The 21,813-nt window shown below is 55.9% G+C and overlaps 1 protein-coding gene across 1 annotated transcript in view; it reads left to right on the forward strand.

Annotated features, from left to right (window-relative positions):
• Window positions 1-19,332, forward strand: part of SLC6A3 (solute carrier family 6 member 3) — a 50,557-nt gene extending 31,225 nt beyond the window's left edge. Inside the window, exons 9-15 of the mRNA XM_007961143.3 lie at window positions 827-939; window positions 2,336-2,464; window positions 3,087-3,186; window positions 5,921-6,021; window positions 9,125-9,292; window positions 11,199-11,270; window positions 17,588-19,332. Coding sequence (XP_007959334.1) covers window positions 827-939; window positions 2,336-2,464; window positions 3,087-3,186; window positions 5,921-6,021; window positions 9,125-9,292; window positions 11,199-11,270; window positions 17,588-17,611 — 707 coding nt within the window. The 3' untranslated portion in view covers window positions 17,612-19,332. The remainder of the gene's footprint in view (window positions 1-826; window positions 940-2,335; window positions 2,465-3,086; window positions 3,187-5,920; window positions 6,022-9,124; window positions 9,293-11,198; window positions 11,271-17,587) is intronic.
• The last annotated feature ends 2,481 nt before the right edge of the window (window positions 19,333-21,813 follow it).

A 21,813-nucleotide genomic window follows, 5' to 3' on the forward strand; every position in this document is an offset into this window, starting at 1 on the left:
CCTCTGAGCCCTCAGGGCCCCAGCTGATAGGAGCCCATCTCAATGTGGCCTCCGGGACACCGTGGCAGGGGCAATGGTAAAGGAACCACACACTCCTCTACCAAGCTTCACTCACAGGGACCCGCTTATCGTGGGTTCACAGCGCATTGGCCAAGTGCAGCCACGTCTAACCTCACAGGAGGGTGGGAGGACCTCAGCTTCCTTGTGTGCCTGGAAGGCGGAGGTCAGGAACGTATCCCTGATGTTTTGCTAAATGTAGAAATTAGGCTACTGAATAGTGTGGACATGTGTGATGTGTGTGTTTTTGTGTGTGTGTGCGCATACCCGTGCATGCGTCTATTTGTGTGTGTGCACGTGGATGTGTTCTTGCATGGATGAGTTTGAATGCACAAATATGTGTGTGCATGTGCCTGCGTGTATATCACATGGTATGTGCAGGAAGAACTAACTAGAAGGACATTAGCAGGTGTCCCTGGGATGAAGGGCAGGACCAGCCTGGAAATCCCTCCTGCCCTCCCCTTGTTTCTGCCCCTCCTTCTCCCCGCACCCCCATAACCCACGAGGACACAGGTAATTTGCAGGAGCTCCATTGCTGGGTGGTGGGCGTGAACCAAAGCCCTCCCATCGGTTCTGGGTTTCCGTTTTCCTGAGTCCCAGGCCAGGGTCTGCTGGATGCACAGGAGGGAGGCTGTTCAGCAGGGCTACACCAGCCCTAGTCTCTACAGGCCCATGGCAGGCCGTGTTGGCCTCTCGGGGCAGGGTGGGGCAGGATGGGTGGGAGAGCACAGCCTGGGCTCTGTGGCAAGCAGAGCGGGTTCTGTTTCAGGGCCGGGGCTGATTTTCATCATCTACCCGGAGGCCATCGCCACACTTCCGCTGTCCTCAGCCTGGGCCGTGGTCTTCTTCATCATGCTGCTCACCCTGGGTATCGACAGTGCTGTGAGTAACCCTCGCCGCCCGGCCCTGTCCTTGGCACTTGGGTTCCTTCCACCCGAGGGGTCCCTGCCCTCCCAGGGCCAGGCAAGATCCCTGGGCTCACGGACGGCCCCCAGACCTCCTGTGCTCAACTTGGGCGAGCCCCGCGATTATTTGGGAGACCTTTCTTGGGGCTGGGGTGAGTGGTGACTGGAGTTTAACTTTCCCTTTATCCCTCTACTCTGGGATACCCGTGTGCCCTGCCCTGAGCCACCTACAGATCCTGGACATGTGCACATACATGCACACACACACATACACGAACACATGCACACACATACATGAACACACACACACATACACGAACGCATGCGCACACACACATGAACACACACAAACACGCACACATGCACGCACACACACACGCACACACACATGCGCACACACACACATGCGCGCACACACACATGCACACACACACATGCACACACATGCATGCACATGCAGCAGGGCCCCAGCCACCAAAGACTTGGCTCAGGACACCAGAGTGGTGGGGCCTTGGAGGGCACACAGCAGGTCCTTCATATCTCATGGCTTTCCCTGGAACCCTCGGCAACCCCACGAGGAATGAGGAGGGCAACAGAAGTTCCTGGCACCCACCAACCCCAGGCCTGGCCCTGAATGCTTTGCGTGTGGCCCCTGCACCTCCAGCTGCTGGGGGTGGCGGGCGGAGCCCTCGATCAGCCCTGGGCCTGCTGGACTTTCTCAGGCTCCTTCTTCCCTGTCAGCTGCTGGGGACCGAAGAACCCAGAATCCCTTTCCTCATAAACACGGGTCGTGCACCTGGCCCCCACTCATATCCTATCCAGCTCGGCCACAGCTCCTGGGTTGACCACAGGCCTCGTGTTCCTGACATGGGAGCATGAAGGGGGGGCCTGGACCAAGACTGAGCAAGGTGAAGAAGGTCACTACGTAGGAGTCAGGTGCCTGGATGGCATCCCACAGGAGGATGCCTGGAGTTGGGAGGCTCCACTGAGAAGGTGTAGCCAATGGCCGGGCCAGGTGCACCCGAAAGCTTTGTGTGGGGGGCACATCTTGCTCAGGAAAATCTGGCTGAGCCGAGCCTGTGCAGTAGCAGTGGACGGGGTGGCGTTGTTTTAGCCACACCGTATCTTACCCACCCAGAGACGTCGAAGAGGCTGCAAACCCCCTACCGTGGATAGAGTGGTCCCTCTGGGTCCTCTCTCCTGTGGTCGTGCCACCATAGAAGCCCTCACCAACCGCTGTCCTCACTACCAGGCGTCCTGCACCCTGGACAGCCGCACGCCCCCTGTTCCATGTCCTTCTCCGGGTGTGCGTCCCCTGGGTGACAAGTAGATCTTGGCCCAGCCTGCAGCCCGACCCTGTGCTCTGTGTGCAGATGGGCGGTATGGAGTCGGTGATCACCGGGCTCATCGACGAGTTTCAGCTGCTGCACAGACACCGTGAGCTCTTCACGCTCTTCATCGTCCTGGCGACCTTCCTTCTCTCCCTGTTCTGTGTCACCAATGTACGTACCATTTGCCGGCTTCGCCTTCTCCTGGTCATGTCTCCTTAGCACGTGGTACGGGGCGCCCTGGCTGGGACTGTCAGGCCAGACAGAACTACAGCACTTTCAGGAAGCTGCGTCCCCACCCACCCCAGAGAATGACTCACAGCAGTGCACAGGGTAACTGCATATGGGAGCTTGGTCCCAGAGTGACTTCAGCACCGGGACAGCTCCCCCAGAAGCGCCCAAGGCTGAAGCTGCCTCCCTCTAGGGTTTGGGGACTGGGGGACGCTGGGGGTGTGGTGGCAGAGCCCATCTACGTGGGAGGGGGTGGCAGAGCCTATCTACATGGGAGGGGGAGCCCAGGCCATGTGCTGTCCAAGGGAGGCACTGCCAAGTTCCACGTTTGGTTGCTTCTATTTCTAATTGCACACGAAGCCCTGGGAAGGGAAAGGAGAGGTCATTTTTATTTTTATTTTTTTGTGATGGACGTGGCCCTAAGTAGCTGCATGTGGACTGAATTTTAGGGACTCACACCAGAGTTTGCACTGAGTGAAACCATTTGTGTGCACAGTGAGTCCCAGGCCAGGTTGACCTTTGGGGAAAGCCCTTCTGCAGGTCCACAGGCTCCCCTCTCTTCCAGGGTGGCATCTACGTCTTCACACTCCTGGACCATTTTGCAGCCGGCACATCCATCCTCTTTGGAGTGCTCATTGAAGCCATCGGAGTGGCCTGGTTCTACGGTGAGTCTGGGGGGAGGGAGCCAGGCCAACACCCTCTTGTTTGGTGGCTGTGCCGCTCCCCTTCTGACAAAGCCGCTGTGAGGACACACCTTTCAGCTGCCGGAAGCCTGGGTTGTGACCATCACAGCTCCGCACAGGGGAGAGGCTTGGCCCTGATCCTTTTGATGGGATCAGTGAGGTGCTTAGCTTAGATGGCAGCCAGAAGACGCACACTGTGGTCAGAGGTGTTCACAGTGGCCGGGCGTCTTCCGCCTCCTCCACGCTGGAGGCACTGGCGAGCCCATCCCACACAATCAGATCCATGCTGGGGGTTTCAGCAGGGATGTGACATGCTGCATTTCAAAGGTGCCGTCATGGCCTTGCCAGCTGACCAGAGCCCCAGAGCAGTTGGGGCGTGATGACCAGCGGGCGGCCCTCCAACGGATGCCCCAACGGGTGCAGCTCCTGGCCCATTGGTCTGCCCCAGCTGGGTCCTGGGATGTCCACCAGGGGTTTAAACAGCAACAGAAAACCCAGCCTGGAGCCAGGGCTGCCCTTTCCCTGCGTGCCGACCTGGACAAGTCACCTCGACTCCCCTCAGTTCTCTCTTCTGTAAAATGGGCCGGAGGGCCAGCTCCACTCACCTGGCCAGGTCGCTTCCTGGGAGGTGGCAAGGCTGAACCCGGGCATCTCACCATGAATGTGCAGGCTGGGCATGGTGACCTGTGACCCAGCACTTTGGGAGGCCGAGGTGGGCAGATCACGAGGTCAAGAGATCAAGACCATCCTGGCCATCATGGTGAAACCCCATCTCTACCAAAAAAAAAAAAAAAAAAAAAAATTATCCGGGCGTGGTGACGCACGGCTATAATCCCAGCCACTCGGGAGGCTGCAGCTTTTCTGAAGACACAGCAATGGTGTACTTACGACAGAATATGATTCAGCTTGAACCCAGAAGGCGGAGGTTACAGTGACCCGAGACTGTGCCACTGCACTCCAGCCTGGGCGATAGAGTGAGGCTCCGTCTCAAAAAAGAAAAAAAAAACATGGGGCTCTGGCTGAATGTCTGTGGTGCTGCGTGAGCCCTGGTTTTGGAGGATGCCCAGTTCACCTGCAAACAAGGGGGTCATTTTCTCTGCCACAGAGCCATGGAATTTATAGCCAGATAAACGCCCTGGCTTTCAGATAAATCGGAGAAATAGCTCCTATTCTGAGAACGTTGTTTTCAGCGCTGGTTTTCAGTGTTGCCCTACAGAAAAGGGAAACATGAACGTTGTTGTACTTTCACGGGTGCCTGGAATCAATACTTTGTCTATCGCTTTCATTGCCATGTTCCCTGAACAAAACACAGACCTTCACAGAGGAAGGGAGAAAGTGCCTCGAATTCACCAGCGCCGTGGCCTCTGGAACCATGGGAGTTGGGGATAAGCGGCCCTGGTGAACTGAGCCTCCGAAGACCGAGATCTGTGTTATTTTTCCAAAGAGAAATCCACACACCTCTTATATAAATGAAACAAAATCTGTGCTCTAATAAGCTGCGGAACACGCCGGGCTTCCAGTACGCTGCGGTCCTGTAGGTCTTGGAGCTGATGACTCCTGCTCCGGCAGGGGCTCAGGAGGAAGGGTCTGGGGGCTGAGGGGCCTTGGGGACACCCCCCTTGGCTTCTTCTGGCCTCACCTCTCTGCATCCCCGCTGCCTCCCACGTCCATCTCTCATGTCCAGGGCTCGGATGCCGGGGTGGGGTGTGCAGAGGGGATTCCGCGTGGAGGCTTCTTTCTGAGGGGACACGGGACAACTGCCAGACTTTGCCCCAGATCTCAGCAGATCAGCCGCGGGCACACGAGTCACAGACCAGGCCAGATGTCGGGGGAGAGCTCACTCTTAAGGTCTTATGGTCAGTTCCTAGAAGTTAGATGATACCAGTGAAAGAAAAATAGGCCTTTCTAAAGCAGACTGCTGGTGCTTGCTTTTGGGGAGAAAAACATGTTTATTGTTTCTCGAAATAGCTTTTCTGAAGACACAGTAACAGTATACTTACACGACGGAATATGGTTCGGCTCTAAAACGAAAGGGAATGCTGAGGTGGCTGCAGCTTGGGTGGCCTCAGGGACACTCTCCAGGGAGTAAGCCAGTCGCAGAGGCCCCGTGCTGTGTGGTTCCACTGACGGGAGGTGCCCACAGGAGTCACATTCATTCAGACAAAAAGCAGATGGTGCCGGGGCCTGGCGGGGGTTGGGGGTCAGGAGGAGTTGGCGTTTCGTGGGGGCAGGATTTCGTTTTGGAAGATGGAGTTCTGGAGATGGTGGTGGTGATGGTTACACAGTACGTGAACGTATTAATACATTATGAACTCTCCACATAAAAATGGCTAAAATGGGAAGTTTTAGGTTATATGTATTTTACCACAATCTTTTTAAGTGAACAAGGAGTGCCGGTGGCAGAGGGAGGCAGGGAGAGCCGTGGGATGAGGAGGAGGACCTGAGGGGCTGTTGCTGGGGTGTGGGGAGCTCCCGCCGGCGTGCGGCTCTTCCTGGTGGGTCTCCAGGGTGGAGCGGACACGTGGGCTCCCACCCGTCAGTGAGGCACCCAGTGGGCTGGGGTGTGGCCCGGCCCCCTCCACAGGAGGCTGGGTGCAGCCGGAGCCTGGGGCCGGTAGGTGGGACCCGTGGGGGTCAGCAAGGACCCCCACGTGTGTCTAGCATCAGGGAAATGCACTGCCCTGATGGGCGCTGATGTTGCCTCTTCTCCCCTCAGGCGTCGGGCAGTTCAGCGATGACATCCAGCAGATGACAGGGCAGCGGCCCAGCCTGTACTGGCGGCTGTGCTGGAAGCTGGTCAGCCCCTGCTTCCTCCTGGTAAGGGACCTCGGGTCGCCTGCCCCTCCCCCTGCCCACTGCCCCCACTCTGGCACCTGCCCCGAGGTCCAGCGCCCTCATGTGGGTTGTTGCTTGAGCAAACTGTGTGCACAGGAGGCTGCGGGCAAGGCCTGGGGTGGGCCCCTAAAGGCTGCTTTGAGACTGAGCTTACCGTGGCTGGAGTCAGGGGCCTCAGGACTCGGCCCGGACGGGCAGGCCAGTCCCCAAACTCATCTCTAGTCTCCTGAAGGTGCCTTCCGCCCTCCCCTCTAGACCCACCAAGAAAACCTCAGGTGTGGCCCCAGGTGGTCTTGGACCCCTGCCACAGCCCGTGTGAGGCCTGCACTTGGGCTGTACCGCTGTGTGGGAAGGGGAAGCTGGAGGTGAGTCTGGCCATCCATTCACCTCTACCTGTGAGGACCAAGGTTGAAGTTAGAGCTTCCAGGGTGGCGGGGACAGAGGATGCTGAGTGCTGGAGACCCTGAGAATAGCAGGGACCTCGGCCCTGTCCCGTTGCCTCCCTCTGACTCAGCAGCATCACTGCGTCCAGTAGGCACTTACTTCTATCATCTGGGCCGGTCGCTGAGTCAGGGTCCACCGGGCAAGGCCGTGGGAGTTTGTAAATAGAGTTTTGTTGGCACATGGCCACGCCCATCCGTTAGGGATTGCCTGCAGTGCTTCCCTGGCTGAACCACAGAGGCCCAGAGGCTCACAAAGCAAAGCTGTGCCACCTGGTCTGGGCAGGAGACCTAAGAACTGCCCAGGTCTAAGCAGAGCATCCATGAGCTGTTCACAGAGAGAAGCACCTCCCGAGTCCAGCAGGCACAAGGTGGGGCCTGGAACAGGGCGGGGGACTGAGGCCGCACCCTGTCATGGACCGAGGCTGGTCCCGGGGTCCCGAGTCCAGTAGGCATGAGGTGGGGCCTGGAACATGGCGGGGGACTCAGGCCGCACCCTCTCATGGACCAAGGTGGTCCCGGGGTCAGCAGGGCTTGTGTGCGTGGAGACCCCTTGTCACCTGCACACAGCAGGTGGGACAGCCCCGTAGTTGCAAGCAGAGAGGTTCCAGGGTACAGGAAAGAGATGAGAGACAGGCCCTATCCCGGAAAAGCTCAACATAGTGTGACAGAAGCCGCCTGGCATCTTGTAGAAATTCCACCATATCTGAGCTCCAGGCCGTGTGGCATGACTGCACGTAAGTGTTCTAAGCCCAGTTAACTGCGCTTGTGAGGCTCCCGTTGAAGGCTCCTGGATGCACGGGGCAGCCTTTTAACAGGACACAGACTACACACCTGTTCAGAGGGGAAAGTGAGGTCCCGCCCACCTCCCGCTCTCCCCCACCTTTAGTTGAAACAACTGTTTTGCATGAGGACGTCGGCTCCCCTTGAGGGGGTGTCTCCTCTTAACACCCAGAGGGCTGACCTCGATCTTAGGAGATAAAATGTTCTACTGATCTTAGACTAAATCTTCGAACTTCATACAGAAACACATGTCGTACAGTTTTAGATAAACCTACAAACTATACGAAACAGGACTTCATTTTGCTAACTTGAGAGAAACATGACCATTTCATTGCTCTATGTCATTTTATATTTAGTGTTACAGTACAAGTCCTATGAAGTTTTGATTTTAGCAGAAACACAATGTCTGTATTATCATCTGTTTCTTCAGGCTGTGGCGTCGTCCCCTGCCCTCTGGCGTGTGCTGGCCTCTGGTTGTAAGGGGTGTACATGCTCCAGACTTGTTCAGATGACTCTGTGGCAGATGACGCCGCAGCACTGCTAAAGGGAAATTATGCCGGAGCAAAGGCAACTCACATGGGCAGACTGTGGCCTGGGGAGGCATAGTTCTTTCTAAGAAACGTGGTATCTAGCAAGAAGTTGAACAGTACAAGAAAGCACATTACAGCAATACCTACATGTCAGATATGCAAGACCGACATGTCCAGGGATGCACGCATGGCTCTTCAAAGCATGCTCAGGGCTCTCTGTGCAGCGGAGGCCGGCCCCCAATCCCAGATGCCCCAGGACGCTGGCTTTGCTCGCCACATTGCTGCCCACCCTGGCCTTGGTCACGTGACAGACACAAGCCCAACCCCCATCCCAGTCCTTTGCTACCCGGCTCCAAACCTGCAGGTGGCTCGAAGCAGCTCGTGAAGAAGATGCTGAGATTGGCATGAGACACGCATCCAACATGCTTTTTGGTTGCAAGGCTTGGATGTTTTAACTTTTCTGAAATTGAGGAAACATGGACAATTTGGAAAAAAATGCATTTTGATCTACATCATAAACCATATCTATCAGAACTTCCCTTGTCTCCTTGGGAAGGACTCAGGTACACAGAACACACATGTAGGCACGCAGTACACATGTGGGTGCACAGAACACATTCAGGTGTGAGGTGCATGTGGAGGCACGTGGAGGATCTTTTGAGATGCGGTGCATGTTTGTGGAGTGGAGGAACAAATGCATGAGCTGCCTCAGGAGAAGCCTCCGGAGAGGGGGAAGCTGCCCCTCCAAGTGGCATCTATCCCACCCTCTGTGTTACCTTCGTGGTGGTGGTTCTGAGACAGGTCTGTGACTTCATCAGGTTTGCTTCTAGAAAGAGTAGAGATACGGAGCCCGGATGGCCCGAGGGTGGTCCCGCGTGGGTCACAGTGGTGTCTTCAGGCCATGGATCATAGATTCAGTGGACTGGCTGGTGGCCAGTTTTGTGTTTGTTGTGATTTCAAGCAAGGAATAGAACAAGGTGGGATAGAGCAGGAAGGAATGGGATGGGATGGGACAGGATAGGACAGGATCTGGTGTAATAGAACAGGATGGGATGGGATAGAACACGATGGGATGGGAGGGGAGGAGAGGGGACGAAACAGGAGGGGAGGGGAGGGGAAGGAACAGGATAGGACAGGACAGGCTAGATCATGCCTCAGGAGGACATGGATTGCCTGGGATGCCCTCCTGCCATGTCTGCAGGCCTGGCCGGGTTCTGCACGTGCACAGCTGTAGGGGCTGAGAGATCCTCTGCCATGAGGTGCCTGCCCCATCCCTGCTTGGTCCTGGCACTGCCAGCTGAGAGCTGCCTGACCTGTGTCTGCTGGTTTCAGTTCGTGGTCGTGGTCAGCATCGTGACCTTCAGGCCCCCCCACTACGGAGCCTACATCTTCCCCGACTGGGCCAACGCGCTGGGCTGGGTCATCGCCACGTCCTCCATGGCCATGGTGCCCATCTATGCGGCCTACAAGTTCTGCAGCCTGCCTGGGTCCTTTCGAGAGGTGGGTATTTGGACGCGGCACCTTCACCTGAGTGCGAGGTCACCAGAAAGGTGTCCACGGCCCCAGTCCTCACCTGCCTGGGTCATCTGTGACCAACAGGAGGAGACTGGAGGTGGCCACCACAACAGAGTGTGTGTGTGTCCACCTGCACGCCTGTGTCCATGGGTGTGTATACGTATGTGTATTCATGTGTGTGTCTTTATGTATGTCCACGTGTGTGTGTCTATGTGTGTATGTGTCTGTGTGTGCATGTACCTGTATGTATGTCCACTGTATATCCGTGTCTGTATGTGCTGTCTCCATGTGCACGTGTGTGTGCGCCTGGGTCTGTGCTCACATGCGTGTCTGAGTGTTTGTGTGTACTGAGTGCATGCATGCCTACACACTATGGTGTGTGGTGGGGCGGACACAGCAGCCATCTGAGGGCGTTAGAATCAGGGGCGACCTAGTTCCCCCCAGGACCGAGCCCCACTTTGGCTGAACCGGGGCAGCTGGAGCCCCAGGCAGTGGAGGAAGCTCTGTGGAGTCCCTGACACGCACCTCCTTTCCTCACTTGGTTTCGCCACCTTTGTGTGGAGGAAAGGCAGGTGGACCAGTCATGGGGGTCCTCCTTTAACACCCTGCTCTGTGGTTCCCGGAAGACACAAAGACACGCCTTGCTTGGAAGAGAGTTGCCCTCACCTGAGAGCCCACCACTAGGAGCTCCCGGAAGCTGCTTCCTTAAATCCCAGCCTTTCTCGGAAAGAACTGGCTTGGCCCTTGGCAGCAAAACGCTAGAGTGGCACCTGCTGGGTTCAAGGATCCACCTTAGGGCCACACAGTGTCCCCTGGGCTCAGACATGCACAGGTGCTCCCAGGCTGGCACTGAGCCTGTCTCTCCAGCAGCCCGGCCAGGCCAGGGCCCAGTGCAGGCAAAGCACAGTGTGTGGCTGGGGGCTTCTGTGGAGTGGGAGGGGCTCTGGGGCTGCCATGGCCCTAGGAAAGCTGATGACACCCTGCCATGGACAGTCCCTCTCAGACCCCCAGGCGCTGACCTGCCAGGACCCAGCGCAGGGGAAGAGCAGGCAGCCAGGCAGTCCCTGCAGGGAGAGAGCTCCTCTGGGAGGCTGGATGGACTCGGGAGGCGGGGCCCAGGTCAGCACAGAGCTGGAGGACGCCTGCAGCCCGGTGGGCCTGAATAGCCAGTGCCCTTACCCCTCGCACAGCCAAACTCTGAACATAGGCCAAGTAAAACCTCAGCAGTTGAGCCAGGTGCCAGTGGAATTGTGGTGATGACGTGGGGTGGAGCCACACACAGGGGTCCCTGGGAGAGGTCACCTGGCCTCAGAGATGCAGACACAGGCATCCAGGTCTGCGAGAGGGAGCTCCTGAAGATGCCGCCTGCTCTGGGAGGACTTGGTGCCATCCAGGCCCCAGGAGCTGCCGCAGCAGGCAGTGAAAGAAAGGCAGGTTCCGCATTCACTCGCCAGGAGCTGCAGGTGACAAGAAGCAAGTGCTCCTGGAACATGTCAGCTGCAGGGGGCCCCGAGGCAGCCCACCTGGGTGTGAGCACGTTCTTACTCAGAGCCCAGCACATGTGATGACTTAGAGACAAGGGCCATCTCCAGGACCATGTTTTATTTCAAGTGAGGGCTCAAATGCTGATGTCCTGCTCTGCACTAGACTTTAAGGGGACCATCAGGATGTCGGCTTCGGGCCTGACCGCTGTCCGGTCGGTGTGGGCACTGGCAGTGTTAAGTCAGTGGTGGGCGCTGGTGGTGTGGACACCGGCAGGTGGGCGTTGGCAGGTGAGGAGGGCTGGTGGTGAGGGTGCTGGCAGGTGAGGGTCCTGGCAGTGTGAGTCAGTGGTGGGTGCAGGCGGTGGGTGCTGGTCTGCACTGGCCCTCGCACTCTCCTTCTCTTTCAGAAACTGGCCTACGCCATCGCGCCCGAGAAGGACCGCGAGCTGGTGGACAGAGGGGAGGTGCGCCAGTTCACGGTGAGGTCGCGGTCCCCGCTGGGCCTCTCTCAGGGGAATTCAGAATGATCCCAAGCTCGGTGTACTTAGCCCCCAGAGGGCTCTGAGGCTGGTGTAGATGGTATTCATTTACTCAGCCAGCATGCACTCTATGAGGACAGGCTGCCAGCGGTGGCAGGTGACAATGGAGACGTGCACCTGGGACGGGGGCGCATGACGCGGGGGCCCCAGGAGGTGCGTCTGCACGCACGCCTGAGGAAAGCATGGTTCTTGCAAAGACCTGGGCATGTCCCAGACCATGGGAGCAGCGCCCTGTGGGGCTGGCTGAGCCAGCTTAAGGACCAGCAAGAGACCCGCCTGCCTCATGGGGGCACGAGGGACAGTGGACGGGAGGCTTGGGCCTGGCCATGGGGAGCCACAGGGAGCCCTGAAGAGGGAGAGGGCCTGGGAGCCTGGGACAGGCTTCAAATGAGAGGATGGTCACGCCAGGTGTTTCCTGCACCCTGGGAGCCATCCAGGTGTGTGCGCACACGTTCATGGCACGCCATGGAGCAGGTGCATTCCTGGGACACAGAGTAAACACTTCATGTGTTTTTACTCCCACAACCCTAAGAGGCAGCCCACCACTCTCTCTACACAAGGGTCCCTGAGACCCAGAGAGGCCCCGGAATGTGCCCGAGATCACAGAGCTGGCCAGCAGGAGAGGAGCCTGGGCTGTGCCCTGGGCCTGTGGCAGTGTCCTCCTCCACCCCAGAGCGGCTTCAGCTCCGACCTGATTCCAGACACTAAAGTCAACCTGATGCTGACAGCAGAGTCCAATGCACAGCAAAGGGGAGAGAAGGTCGTAGTGTGGAGGGCACCGCGGCCCCACCTCGGACCTGCCTCTTCCCTCTGGCCACCTCTCTGCACCTCGTCCTCGTAAACAGGTCTCCCAGCAGGGGTCTCATGAGCTCACACCTGAGGAGCCCAGCATGGACCTGCACATGGGGCAGGAGCAAGGATGCAGGCAGAGGGAGGGGGCACTGTGTGCCTGGGAGGTGGGGGGTGATGTCAGGCAGAACAAGACGCTGAGCAGGGAACAGGCCAGGAGGCAGTGGGGAGAAGCCGCCTCTAGGCACACATCTGCCCAGCTTGTTCCTCCTCCCAGCAAGTCAGGTTCTGGTGTGGGCTCTGCCTCCCTCCCTTGGCACCCTTTCCTCTGTCCTCTCAGTGACTTGCCTGCTCCAAACACAGGAGGAGTGTCCAGGCATCCCACCCCATCCATCCAGGGGCTGCCAGCCCCTCTCCACTGGCCTCCAGTCCAGCTCCACCAGAGCCTCTCTCCTCTGAGAGTCCTATACCTGGGGGTCTTACACTTTGTATAGGATCTTGCTAGTCTTCTCAGATATCCAAATTTGACTTCATGTGGGATTCTTGCTGTGCGTCCTGTTGCATTAATCTCAGCTACTGTTTTTGTCATTTCTTCCTCTGCTTTTCTTGGATCTACTCTGTTGTAGTTTTGCTAACTTTTTAATTTGGACTTTAGATTATTAATTTTCATCCTTTGTTCTTTTCTAATGTAAGCACTCAAGGCTATGAATTTCCCTCAAAATACTCCATGTGCTGCATTCCGCATTTTTTTTACATAGCATTTTTCTTTATATTTTAGTTCTAAGTATATTTTAATTTCCATCGTGACTTTGTCAACTCATAACTTGCTTAAAAGTCTGTTTTTAAATTGCCAAATATATGGGGATGTTTTACTCCTCTTTTTGTTTTTAATTTCCAAATTAATTTCATTGTTCTCAAACACATTTGATACCTATTATTTAAGATGTATTGGTCGGGCATGGTGGTTTATGCCTGTAATCCCAGCACTTTGGGAGACCTAGGCGAGCGGATCATGAGGTCAGGAAATTGAGACCATCCTGGCTGACACCCTGAAACCCCGTCTCTACTAAAAATACAAAAAAAAAAAAACAAAAAACAAAAAAAAATAGCCGGGTGAGGTGGCAAGTGCCTGTAGTCCCAGCTACTCGGGAGGCTGAGGCAGGAGAATGGCGGGAACCCGGGAGGCGGAGCTTGCAGTGAGCTGAGATCACACCACTGCACTCCAGCCTGGGTGACAGAGCGAGACTCCATCTCAAAATAAATAAACAAACAAACAAATTAACAAATAAATAAATAAAATGTATTGAGACTTCTTTAGGGCCTCGCACCTGATCAACTTTGATAAACGTTGCACATCTTTTAGACGAATGTGCTATTCTCTAATTGTCAATACACGGTTCTGCTTCTGTTCGTTTGAGTAGGCTTGTATATCGTGTTACCCACGTTGTCTACACTTTCTCAATTTTAGGGGTGCTTGACCGTGAGTAATTGAGAGATGCCTGTGGTATATTCTTCCTCGATAGTATATTTGTCTGCTGTTCCCCTCAGTTCTATCCGGTTTTGCTCTCTGTAGTCTGAGGCTGTTTTCTGAGGTTGATCCATGTCTGGAATGACCATCTCTTCCTGCTGACGTGAAGGCATCTTCGCCCCCTAATGATGCTTTTGGTCTTAAAGTCTGATTGTCTGGGATGAATACAGTTGCACCAGGTGTCTTTTGAGTTTGCCTGAAATATCTTTTGCAATCTGTTAACTTTCACCTTTGCAGTGATCTTAAGATGTAAGTGTCTTTTGCAAACCCAGCATACACCTAGAATCTTTTACTCTGACAATTGGGCAGGTTAATCCATTTACATTTGTTGTGATTATTGATATATATGAACTTGATTCTACTATCTTTCTAGTCTATTTGTCCCATTTTTAGTGTTTATTTTTCTCCCTTATTGCCTTTTTATAGATTGATTTTTCTTTCTTGGTTCACTCATTTTTATTATTCCATTTATTTCTCTCTACTTGCTTAGAACTTATATACTTTATCCTTTTTTTTTTTTTTTTTTTTTGAGATGGAGTCTTGTTCCGTCACCCAGGCTGGAGTGCAGTGGTGTGATCTCTGCTCACTGCAACCTCCACCTCCCGGGTTCAAGCAGTTTTCCTGCCTCAGCCTCTCAATGGCTGGGATTACAGGCGCCCACCACCACACCTGGATAATTTTTGTGTTTTTAGTAGAGACAGGGTTTGACCATTTTGGCCAGACTGGTCTCGAACTCCTGACCTCAAGTGATCTGCCCACCTCTGCCTCCCAGAATGCTGGGTTTACAGCCGTGAGCCACTGTGCCTGGCCTTATTCTATTCTTTTAATAGCTACTCTTGAGGTTGTAACATACATATTTCACTTAAACTCTACAGTTAAACTGTATTTTAACCCCATCCCATTACGAGGACTTAAATCTTCCTCCTACTGATGAATATGCCATGATTGCTGAGATCTATTTCTGTCTTTTTAACCCACTGTTATTAGACACCGTTACTGTTCTCGTTGCTGTTATTATTTTGTATGGACTCATCAGGTTCCTTGGACTAATGTGCATGCTTGGTGTTTATTGGTTTCCATACTTTTGTTATAGACTTCTTTTCTTCTAGGACCATTTTCTTGCTTTTCAAAAAGCATCCTTTGGACATTCCTTTGAGGAGGTCTCTTGCTAACCTCCCTCACTATTGGTGTCTGGGAACATCTTTATGCTGTTCTCATTCACGAGAGCACTGTCGTGGGCTCAGGGGTCCAGGCTGATGGTGACTCTCTCTGCGTTTTGGCAGCAGCGGTGTTCCACGGCTGTGCTGAGATGTGTGGACCTGTGAGCCTGCTCTGTGGTGGGCTCTGTCCTCACCCCTGCACACGGCCAAGTTTCCTGTAATTTCCGTGTTGCGGGTTCACTGTGGAGTGTCGGGACCTGGGTTTCTTTTCATTTATCCTCTCTGGATATGTTGTGTAGCCAGATCTGCGGATTCACAAATCTTGTCATTCCGTGAATTTTGCAGCCACACGTTGAAAGACTGCCTTCTGCCTTTCTGTGTTTTCCGTTACGAGGCTCTGGTGTATCCACTTTGCCCCGGGTCCTCCAGGTCTCTTACCTCACTTAGATTTTGTTTTCATTCGAATCTTAGGTGCACAGTTGAGTAGCACACTCTTATCATTAATCCACATGTGGCCATTTTAAAATTATTAATTTGTCTACATAACAAACAGACCCTTGTGAGCCCATAGCAGGAAAAGTAGACACTGTGGAAACGGCCTGCCCTGCACCCATCTGTCTCTGAGTCTAGCTCGATCTTTCCCTTGCCATTCTTACAATTTCATTTGTTACATCTCTAGATATTCCCAGGTTCCTAAAAAGTGTATTATTTGGCTTCAGCATTTGGTGTAGCCCTAACCAAGCCCTACTGAAGCCAGACCCTGTGCACACTCCGTGCAAATCCCCGAGAATCGTGATTGTTCCTGGCTGGGGGAGCAGGCACTGTGCCCAGCCCTGTGTGGGCATCAGAGGTGGTTCCCTCTGGTCCTGTCCACAGTTCTCTCCCCAGCCTCCTCATACGCAGCGGGTGTGCTCGACTGAACCCTCAGCGGGGGTCCTGGGCCATCGTCCCGGCTCTTCTCTCTGTGTGGCCACCTCCTCTCAGGTGCTCTGGCCTGCAAACTGCAGCCACCTCCATTTCCCTCGCTCTCCTTTCCAGCCTCTCAACCCAGGGAGTGCACCACACTGCACCCTCGCTGTGCTGCAATCTGGAAACTCCCTCGAGGCAGCGAGCAGGGTGGCAGGAGGGGCTCCTTGCTGATGTCCCTCAGGGACCACTGACCCTTATGGTCTGGTGTCCACAGTCTGGAAGGCCATTGGTGCATGTGTTTTGTTTATTTGGGGGTTGTTCTGTCCCTGTTATTCTGTCTAGGTCAGAAATGTCTGTGTCCATATCTACGCTTCGCCTGCTGTGACTGGTCCCTGACCGTCCGTCACGTAAACAAACCATAGCTCAGCTATGGACGCTCCGCTTCCCACTGCCCTGCCCAGCTCAGCATCCCGGCCATTCTCTTTCCTACTTCATCTCTGGAAGCCGCGTGTGCTCTGCTGTTTCTTGTGAAATTCTCATCACTGTGATGTGTGTGTGTCACTTTTTTGAGGGTCCCCTGTGTGGCCGTCCTGTAATCTGTTGCAACAGCTCCGGTCCTTTGGGGTCAAACTGAGGTCTGGTTTCTGGGGACTCACGTAGAGTGGGCTGCTCTCTTCTGTTTCTAGTCTTTATTTTACATTTATGGCTTGATCTTAATCTGTGGGAATCTGGGAGCCCCCAAGCACACCTCCCTCCAGAGGGGGACCTTCTGCTTCTGTCAGAGGGCAGGACAGAGAACTGCTTCACCCCGGGGCTACGGGGCTCACAGCCGGAGTCCCAAGCATGGCTCCTTCATCGCTGGCCTGAAGTGGGGCTGCCACCCAGAACCCCTGCTCTAGGGCTCCGGCCGCTGGGCCACCCCTGGCTGTGGGTCCCGGCCGGGCTCCCTGCCCCAGCTTCCTTCACTGAGCCCCGAGCTGCACCTGGATGCTGCCTGTGCTGGTGTCAACTGTGGCTGCTCCAGGCCCCTGGTAGACCCCTGGCCTGCAGTGTGATCCCACCCAGGCTGAGGAGGTCCCCGCAGGCTTTCGGTGGAGGGGCTGGAGGAACCTGTGATGTGGCCAGTGGTAGCTTCAGTGGCTTCCATGGCTGGCACGGTTTTGTCAGAAGTAGCCCTGCGTGCCCCTGTTTGGAAATGTTTATGAAGCACACTTCTCGCCATTGAGTGCTATCGAGGGGCTTGTGCTCACAAATAGGCTGAACTAACGGCTGCATAATAGCAGGCAGTGACATTTGCTGGCGGTCTAAATAACTGCTCTTGTCTATGTCATCAGTCCCTGAGCAGTCAGGACACCCTGCTCCTGCGCCCGCCGCCCGCCTGGGTCGCAGAGAGCAAGATGGAGCTGCAGAGGCAGCGTGCCACTTGGATGGAGCATCTGAGGCCCCCAGGAAGGTGGGGCAACCTGGGGGAGAGGTGACATCACCACGTCACACCCAAGTCACTGGGGTACAATCTGGAACCAGCCTCGGATTGAGGGTTCCCGGCATCTCTCAGGCTCAGCAGCTGATCAATATGCCCCAGAGGCCACCATGGCCACCACAGCAACCACGGTCTCACGGCTTTTTAAAAAATCAAGTAATAATTGATTTATAGAAGTTTGAGTGAGGCATCGGGTCCCTGGCACCCGTCAGGGGCGTGTTGGTCCAGGCCCCCAACGAGCCTCCCCCTCTCCCAGGGCACGTGGCCGGGAGGCTGCAGGCTGCTCACTGCCTTCAGCTGCTCTTAGCCACAAGATGGGGCATCGCCCCAGGGCTACCCTTCTCCCAGCAGCCGCACTCTCCATTTCGGAATAAACCTGTTTTCTTTCCAGCTCCGCCACTGGCTCAAGGTGTAGAGGGAGCAGAGACGAAGACCCCGGGAAGTCATCTCGCAATGGGAGAGACACGAACAAACCAAGGAAATCTGAGTTTCAAAAGAAAGGAGGGCAACTTCTACTCTTCAACCTCTACTGAAAACAACCAACCATGCAGAAGACTCTTCTGACTGTTTACACCTTTCCGTGCCGGGAGCGCACCTCGCCGTGTCTTGTGTTGCTGTAATAAAGACGTAGATCCGTGCAGTGAGGTCCACCCCATTCCCGTCCCTGCAGGGCAGAAAAATGTCTAACTTCATGCCGTCTGTGTGAGGCTGGCTCCCTCCCTCCCTGCTCCCTGCTCCCGGCTCCGAGGCTGCCCCAGGGGCACTGTGTTCTCAGGCGGGCATCACGATCCTTGTAGACGCACCTGTGCTGAGAATCCGAGAATCCCTGTGCTCACAGTAGCTTCCTAGACCATTTACTTTGCCCATATTAAAAAGCCAAGTGTTCCGCTTGGTTTAGCTGTGCAGAAGGTGGAATGGAGGTAACCACGGATTCACGCCAAGTCCTTTCCTGACGCGTGGCTCCCGGCAGAGGCTGTAAACTGAGCGTTCAGTTGACACATCGCAGTCTGTTCAGAGGCATTGGAGGACAGGGGTCCTGGTACGTCTCACCAGGAAATTCTGTTTATGTTCTTGTAGCAGAGAGAAATAAAACTCCTTGAAACCAGCTCAGGCTACTGCCACTCGGGCAGCCTGTGGGTCCTTTTGGTGTAGGGAAAGCCCTGGCGGGAGCATGTCCTATTCCCGGACGCATGCAGGACCCCACAGGAGCGTGTCCTATCCCCGGACACATGCAGGACCCCACAGGAGAGTGTCCTATTCCCGGAAGCATGCAGGGCCCCCACAGGAGTGTGTACTACCCCAGGATGCATGCAGGACCCCACAGGAGCATGTACTACCCCCGGACGCATGCAGAGCCCCCATGCAGGCAGCCTGCAGACCACACTCTGCCTGGCCTTGAGCCATGACCTCCAGGAAGGGACCCCACTGGAATTTTATTTCTCTCAGGTGCATGTCACATCAGTAACAACAGTTTCTATGTTTGGGAATGGCTTTTTAAAATCATATTTACCTGTGAATCAAAACAAATTCAAGAATGCAGTATCTGCAAACCTGCCTGCTGATACTGCAGTTTTTGTTTACAAGAATAATTAGCAATACTAAGTGAAGGATGTTGGCCAAAAGCTGCTTTCCACGGCACGCTGCCCTCTGCCACTGACAGGAAAGTGGATGCCACAGTTTGAATTCGTGCCTCGAGTCGGTGGGCCTGCCTGCGTGTTGCCCAAGGGCAGGGTCCGTGCAGGGCCAGTCATGGCTGTTCTCTGCAAGTGGACATGGGCTCCAGGGGCTGGAATGTGATGCTTAGTGGGAGCCGTCAGCCTGTGAAGTGCCAGGCGGCTGCATTTAGCACAGAGGACGGCTTCCCCATCACCTTCTGGGGAGGGACACAGACGGCGGCTTCCCCATCGCCTTCTGGCCGCTGCAATCAGCACAGAGAGTGGCTTCCCCATCGCCTCCTGGGGAGGGACGAGCAGGGTGGCTTCCCCATCGCCTCCTGGGGAGGGGCTCCGTGTAGCGACCCAGGTGTTGTCCGTGTCTGTTGACCTCTCTCTAGTCAGCATCGTGTGGGTCCCTAAGCACAATAAAAGATGTCCACAATGGAAAAACTGCCTCAGCCTCCTTGCCTCGTTTCCTCTGGGCGCCATCCATTTACACAGGCCGAGCTCACCTGCTCACACTCTGAGGTCAGCTTCCGCCCCACCCCAGCCCACCCAAGCAAGCCTTCCTCACCTGATGCCTCTTGCCTATCTCTCCTTCTGGCCTCCCCTAAAGCCTAGATGTTAGAGGCAACACATCCACTATGCTCCCACGCAGGTGTGCTGGGCGTGACCTGCTCCCCCCCCCCCCGGTTCCCACGCAGGTGTGCTGGGCGTGACCTGCTCCCCCCCCCGGGTTCCCACGCAGGTGTGCTGGGCGTGACCTGCTCCCCCCCACCGGGTTCCCACGCAGGTGTGCTGGGCGTGACCTGCTCCCCCCCCCGGGTTCCCACGCAGGTGTGCTGGGCGTGACCTGCTCCCCCCCACCGGGTTCCCACGCAGGTGTGCTGGGCGTGACCTGCTCCCCCCCACCGGGTTCCCACGCAGGTGTGCTGGGTGTGACCTGCTCACCCCTACCCCCCCCCCCCCGGGCTCCCATGCAGGTGTGCTGGGTGTGACCTGTTTCCCCTTCCCTGGGCTCCCATACAGTGTTGGGTGCAGTGGTGACCCTCACCCAGGTCCGCATTCCTGCAGGGTCCCCTGTGGCAGGTCATGGCACCTGCTTTATGTTGTGCCCACTTGCTCAGGCTGGACCTCCGTGCCATCCTGCACCACTCTCCCCCAGCCCCTCACCTGCCTGTCAACATTCTTGTGGGCTCCCCACGTGTCCAGACTCCAACCATACTGCCTGGCCACTGCTGCTGCCCAACCCAAGAGCCCCTTCCAAGCCCCGTCCCAGATCGTAGTGGCTCCTGGCCCTCAGTCCAAGCGTCTTTCGTTGCTCTGTGGCCTAAAGGATTCTTCTAGATAGCAACAGATCAGGCTACATCCCAAGGAAACCCCAGAGTTATCCTGGTGCTTGGAGTAAATGCCAGTGCCCTCAGCATGACCTGTGATAGGATAGCAGCCACCCCCTCCAGGCAGTGACCTGTGATAAGATGTGTCACTCCTGCCAGCCCCACCTGCAGCCCTGCCCCGAACTGCCTGAGGGCACACCCCACACCGAAGGCTCTGTGCCCGGCAGCACGTGGGGCACTGTTACTGCTGCATTGTAGCAGGTGCCACACGCACGTGGCTGCATGTGGACAGGAGGGACGCCCGCGCCTTTCAGGTGGGTGTGTGAACTCTGTGGCAGGACAAGTGCTGTGCTGCCTACGAGGACTGAACCTGCCTGTAGCCTTACTGGTGCTCCCCACCCTCCCCGTTGTCACATAGGATGCCCCTTACCCTCGGGGCGGCTACACCCCCCTGCTGCAGGTGCCGCCCTAACAGCTCACACATGGAGCCCCCAGGTGTGATCCCTGCTGACCACTCAGGTCTGGGGTCCAGGTAGATACTATGTGGGTGGCCATAAGTCACTATGTGGGCTGAGACTTGAAGGACTCTGACAGCATCATGGGCGACTGTATTAAGCCCCGGCAATTGGAGAGGTGGGCTCCAGGGCTGGATGGGTCTCCTCTGCCTGTGGTCCCAGCAGCTCAGCAGCAGGGGCTGGCCCAGATGGCCATTGGTCACAGAGAGAGCTGGGCTTTGCTGAGTGGGTCATGGTCCAGCCTAGGCCCATGCCACTGAAGCCTTTCTCCGAGGTGTGGGGTCTGCAGGGACCGGTCACAGGTGGACCCAGGATCAGGGCACCAGGGGAAGAACCAGCTGAGGACCTCCCCCAGTCCCAAAACAAAGGCACAGCAGTCCCCGAGCAGGGAGGAGTGTGGACCCGCATGTGGGATCCTGCCTCTCTGGCGTGTGAGCTGTGGATGGCATCCAGTGCCAGCCCCATGCCCGCTGGCTGCTGGCGAGCTTGCAGGCTCTGCAGGCAACCAGAATAACATACTGCAGGTGCACCCGGGGTCCTCGCACTGAGTGATTTACTCAGGGAGTGGCTGAGGGAGCAGGTGAGGGAGGGGCACTTACACCCTGAATGTAGAAAGAACTCCACAAGTCCATAAGGAAGAGGCAGACACCCCATCAGAAAAGTGGACAGAAACCGTGAATGACTGCCAGCAAGGGAAAATGCCCACGTGGCCAACAAACCTATGAAAGAGGCCCAACCTCACCAGTTGTCCTGGAAATGCAGTCAGCTGCCACATGACGCGGCAGCACACCCATCACAGCAGCCAGGCTTTGGAAAGTCTGAGCCCCCGTGTGGCTGTGTGTGGACAGGAAGGACACTCGCACCTTTCAGATGGGTGAGTGAACTCCGTGGCAGGAGAGCCACGAGGGCTGAACCTGCCTGCAGTCTTACTGCTGCTCCCCACCCTCCCTGTCGTCACATAGGGTGCCCCTTACCCTCGGGGGTGGCCATGCCCCCCTGCTGCAGGTGCCATGCCAACAGCTCACACCTGGAGCCCCCAGGGCCTGCCTTGGGCAGCTGGGCCCTCGTTCAGGGGCTCCTGGAATTGAAGCCTGTGCCAGGGTGGCCCAG

This window comes from Chlorocebus sabaeus, chromosome 4 (genome assembly GCF_047675955.1).
Source record: "Chlorocebus sabaeus isolate Y175 chromosome 4, mChlSab1.0.hap1, whole genome shotgun sequence".
Classification (NCBI taxonomy): domain Eukaryota; kingdom Metazoa; phylum Chordata; class Mammalia; order Primates; family Cercopithecidae; genus Chlorocebus; species Chlorocebus sabaeus.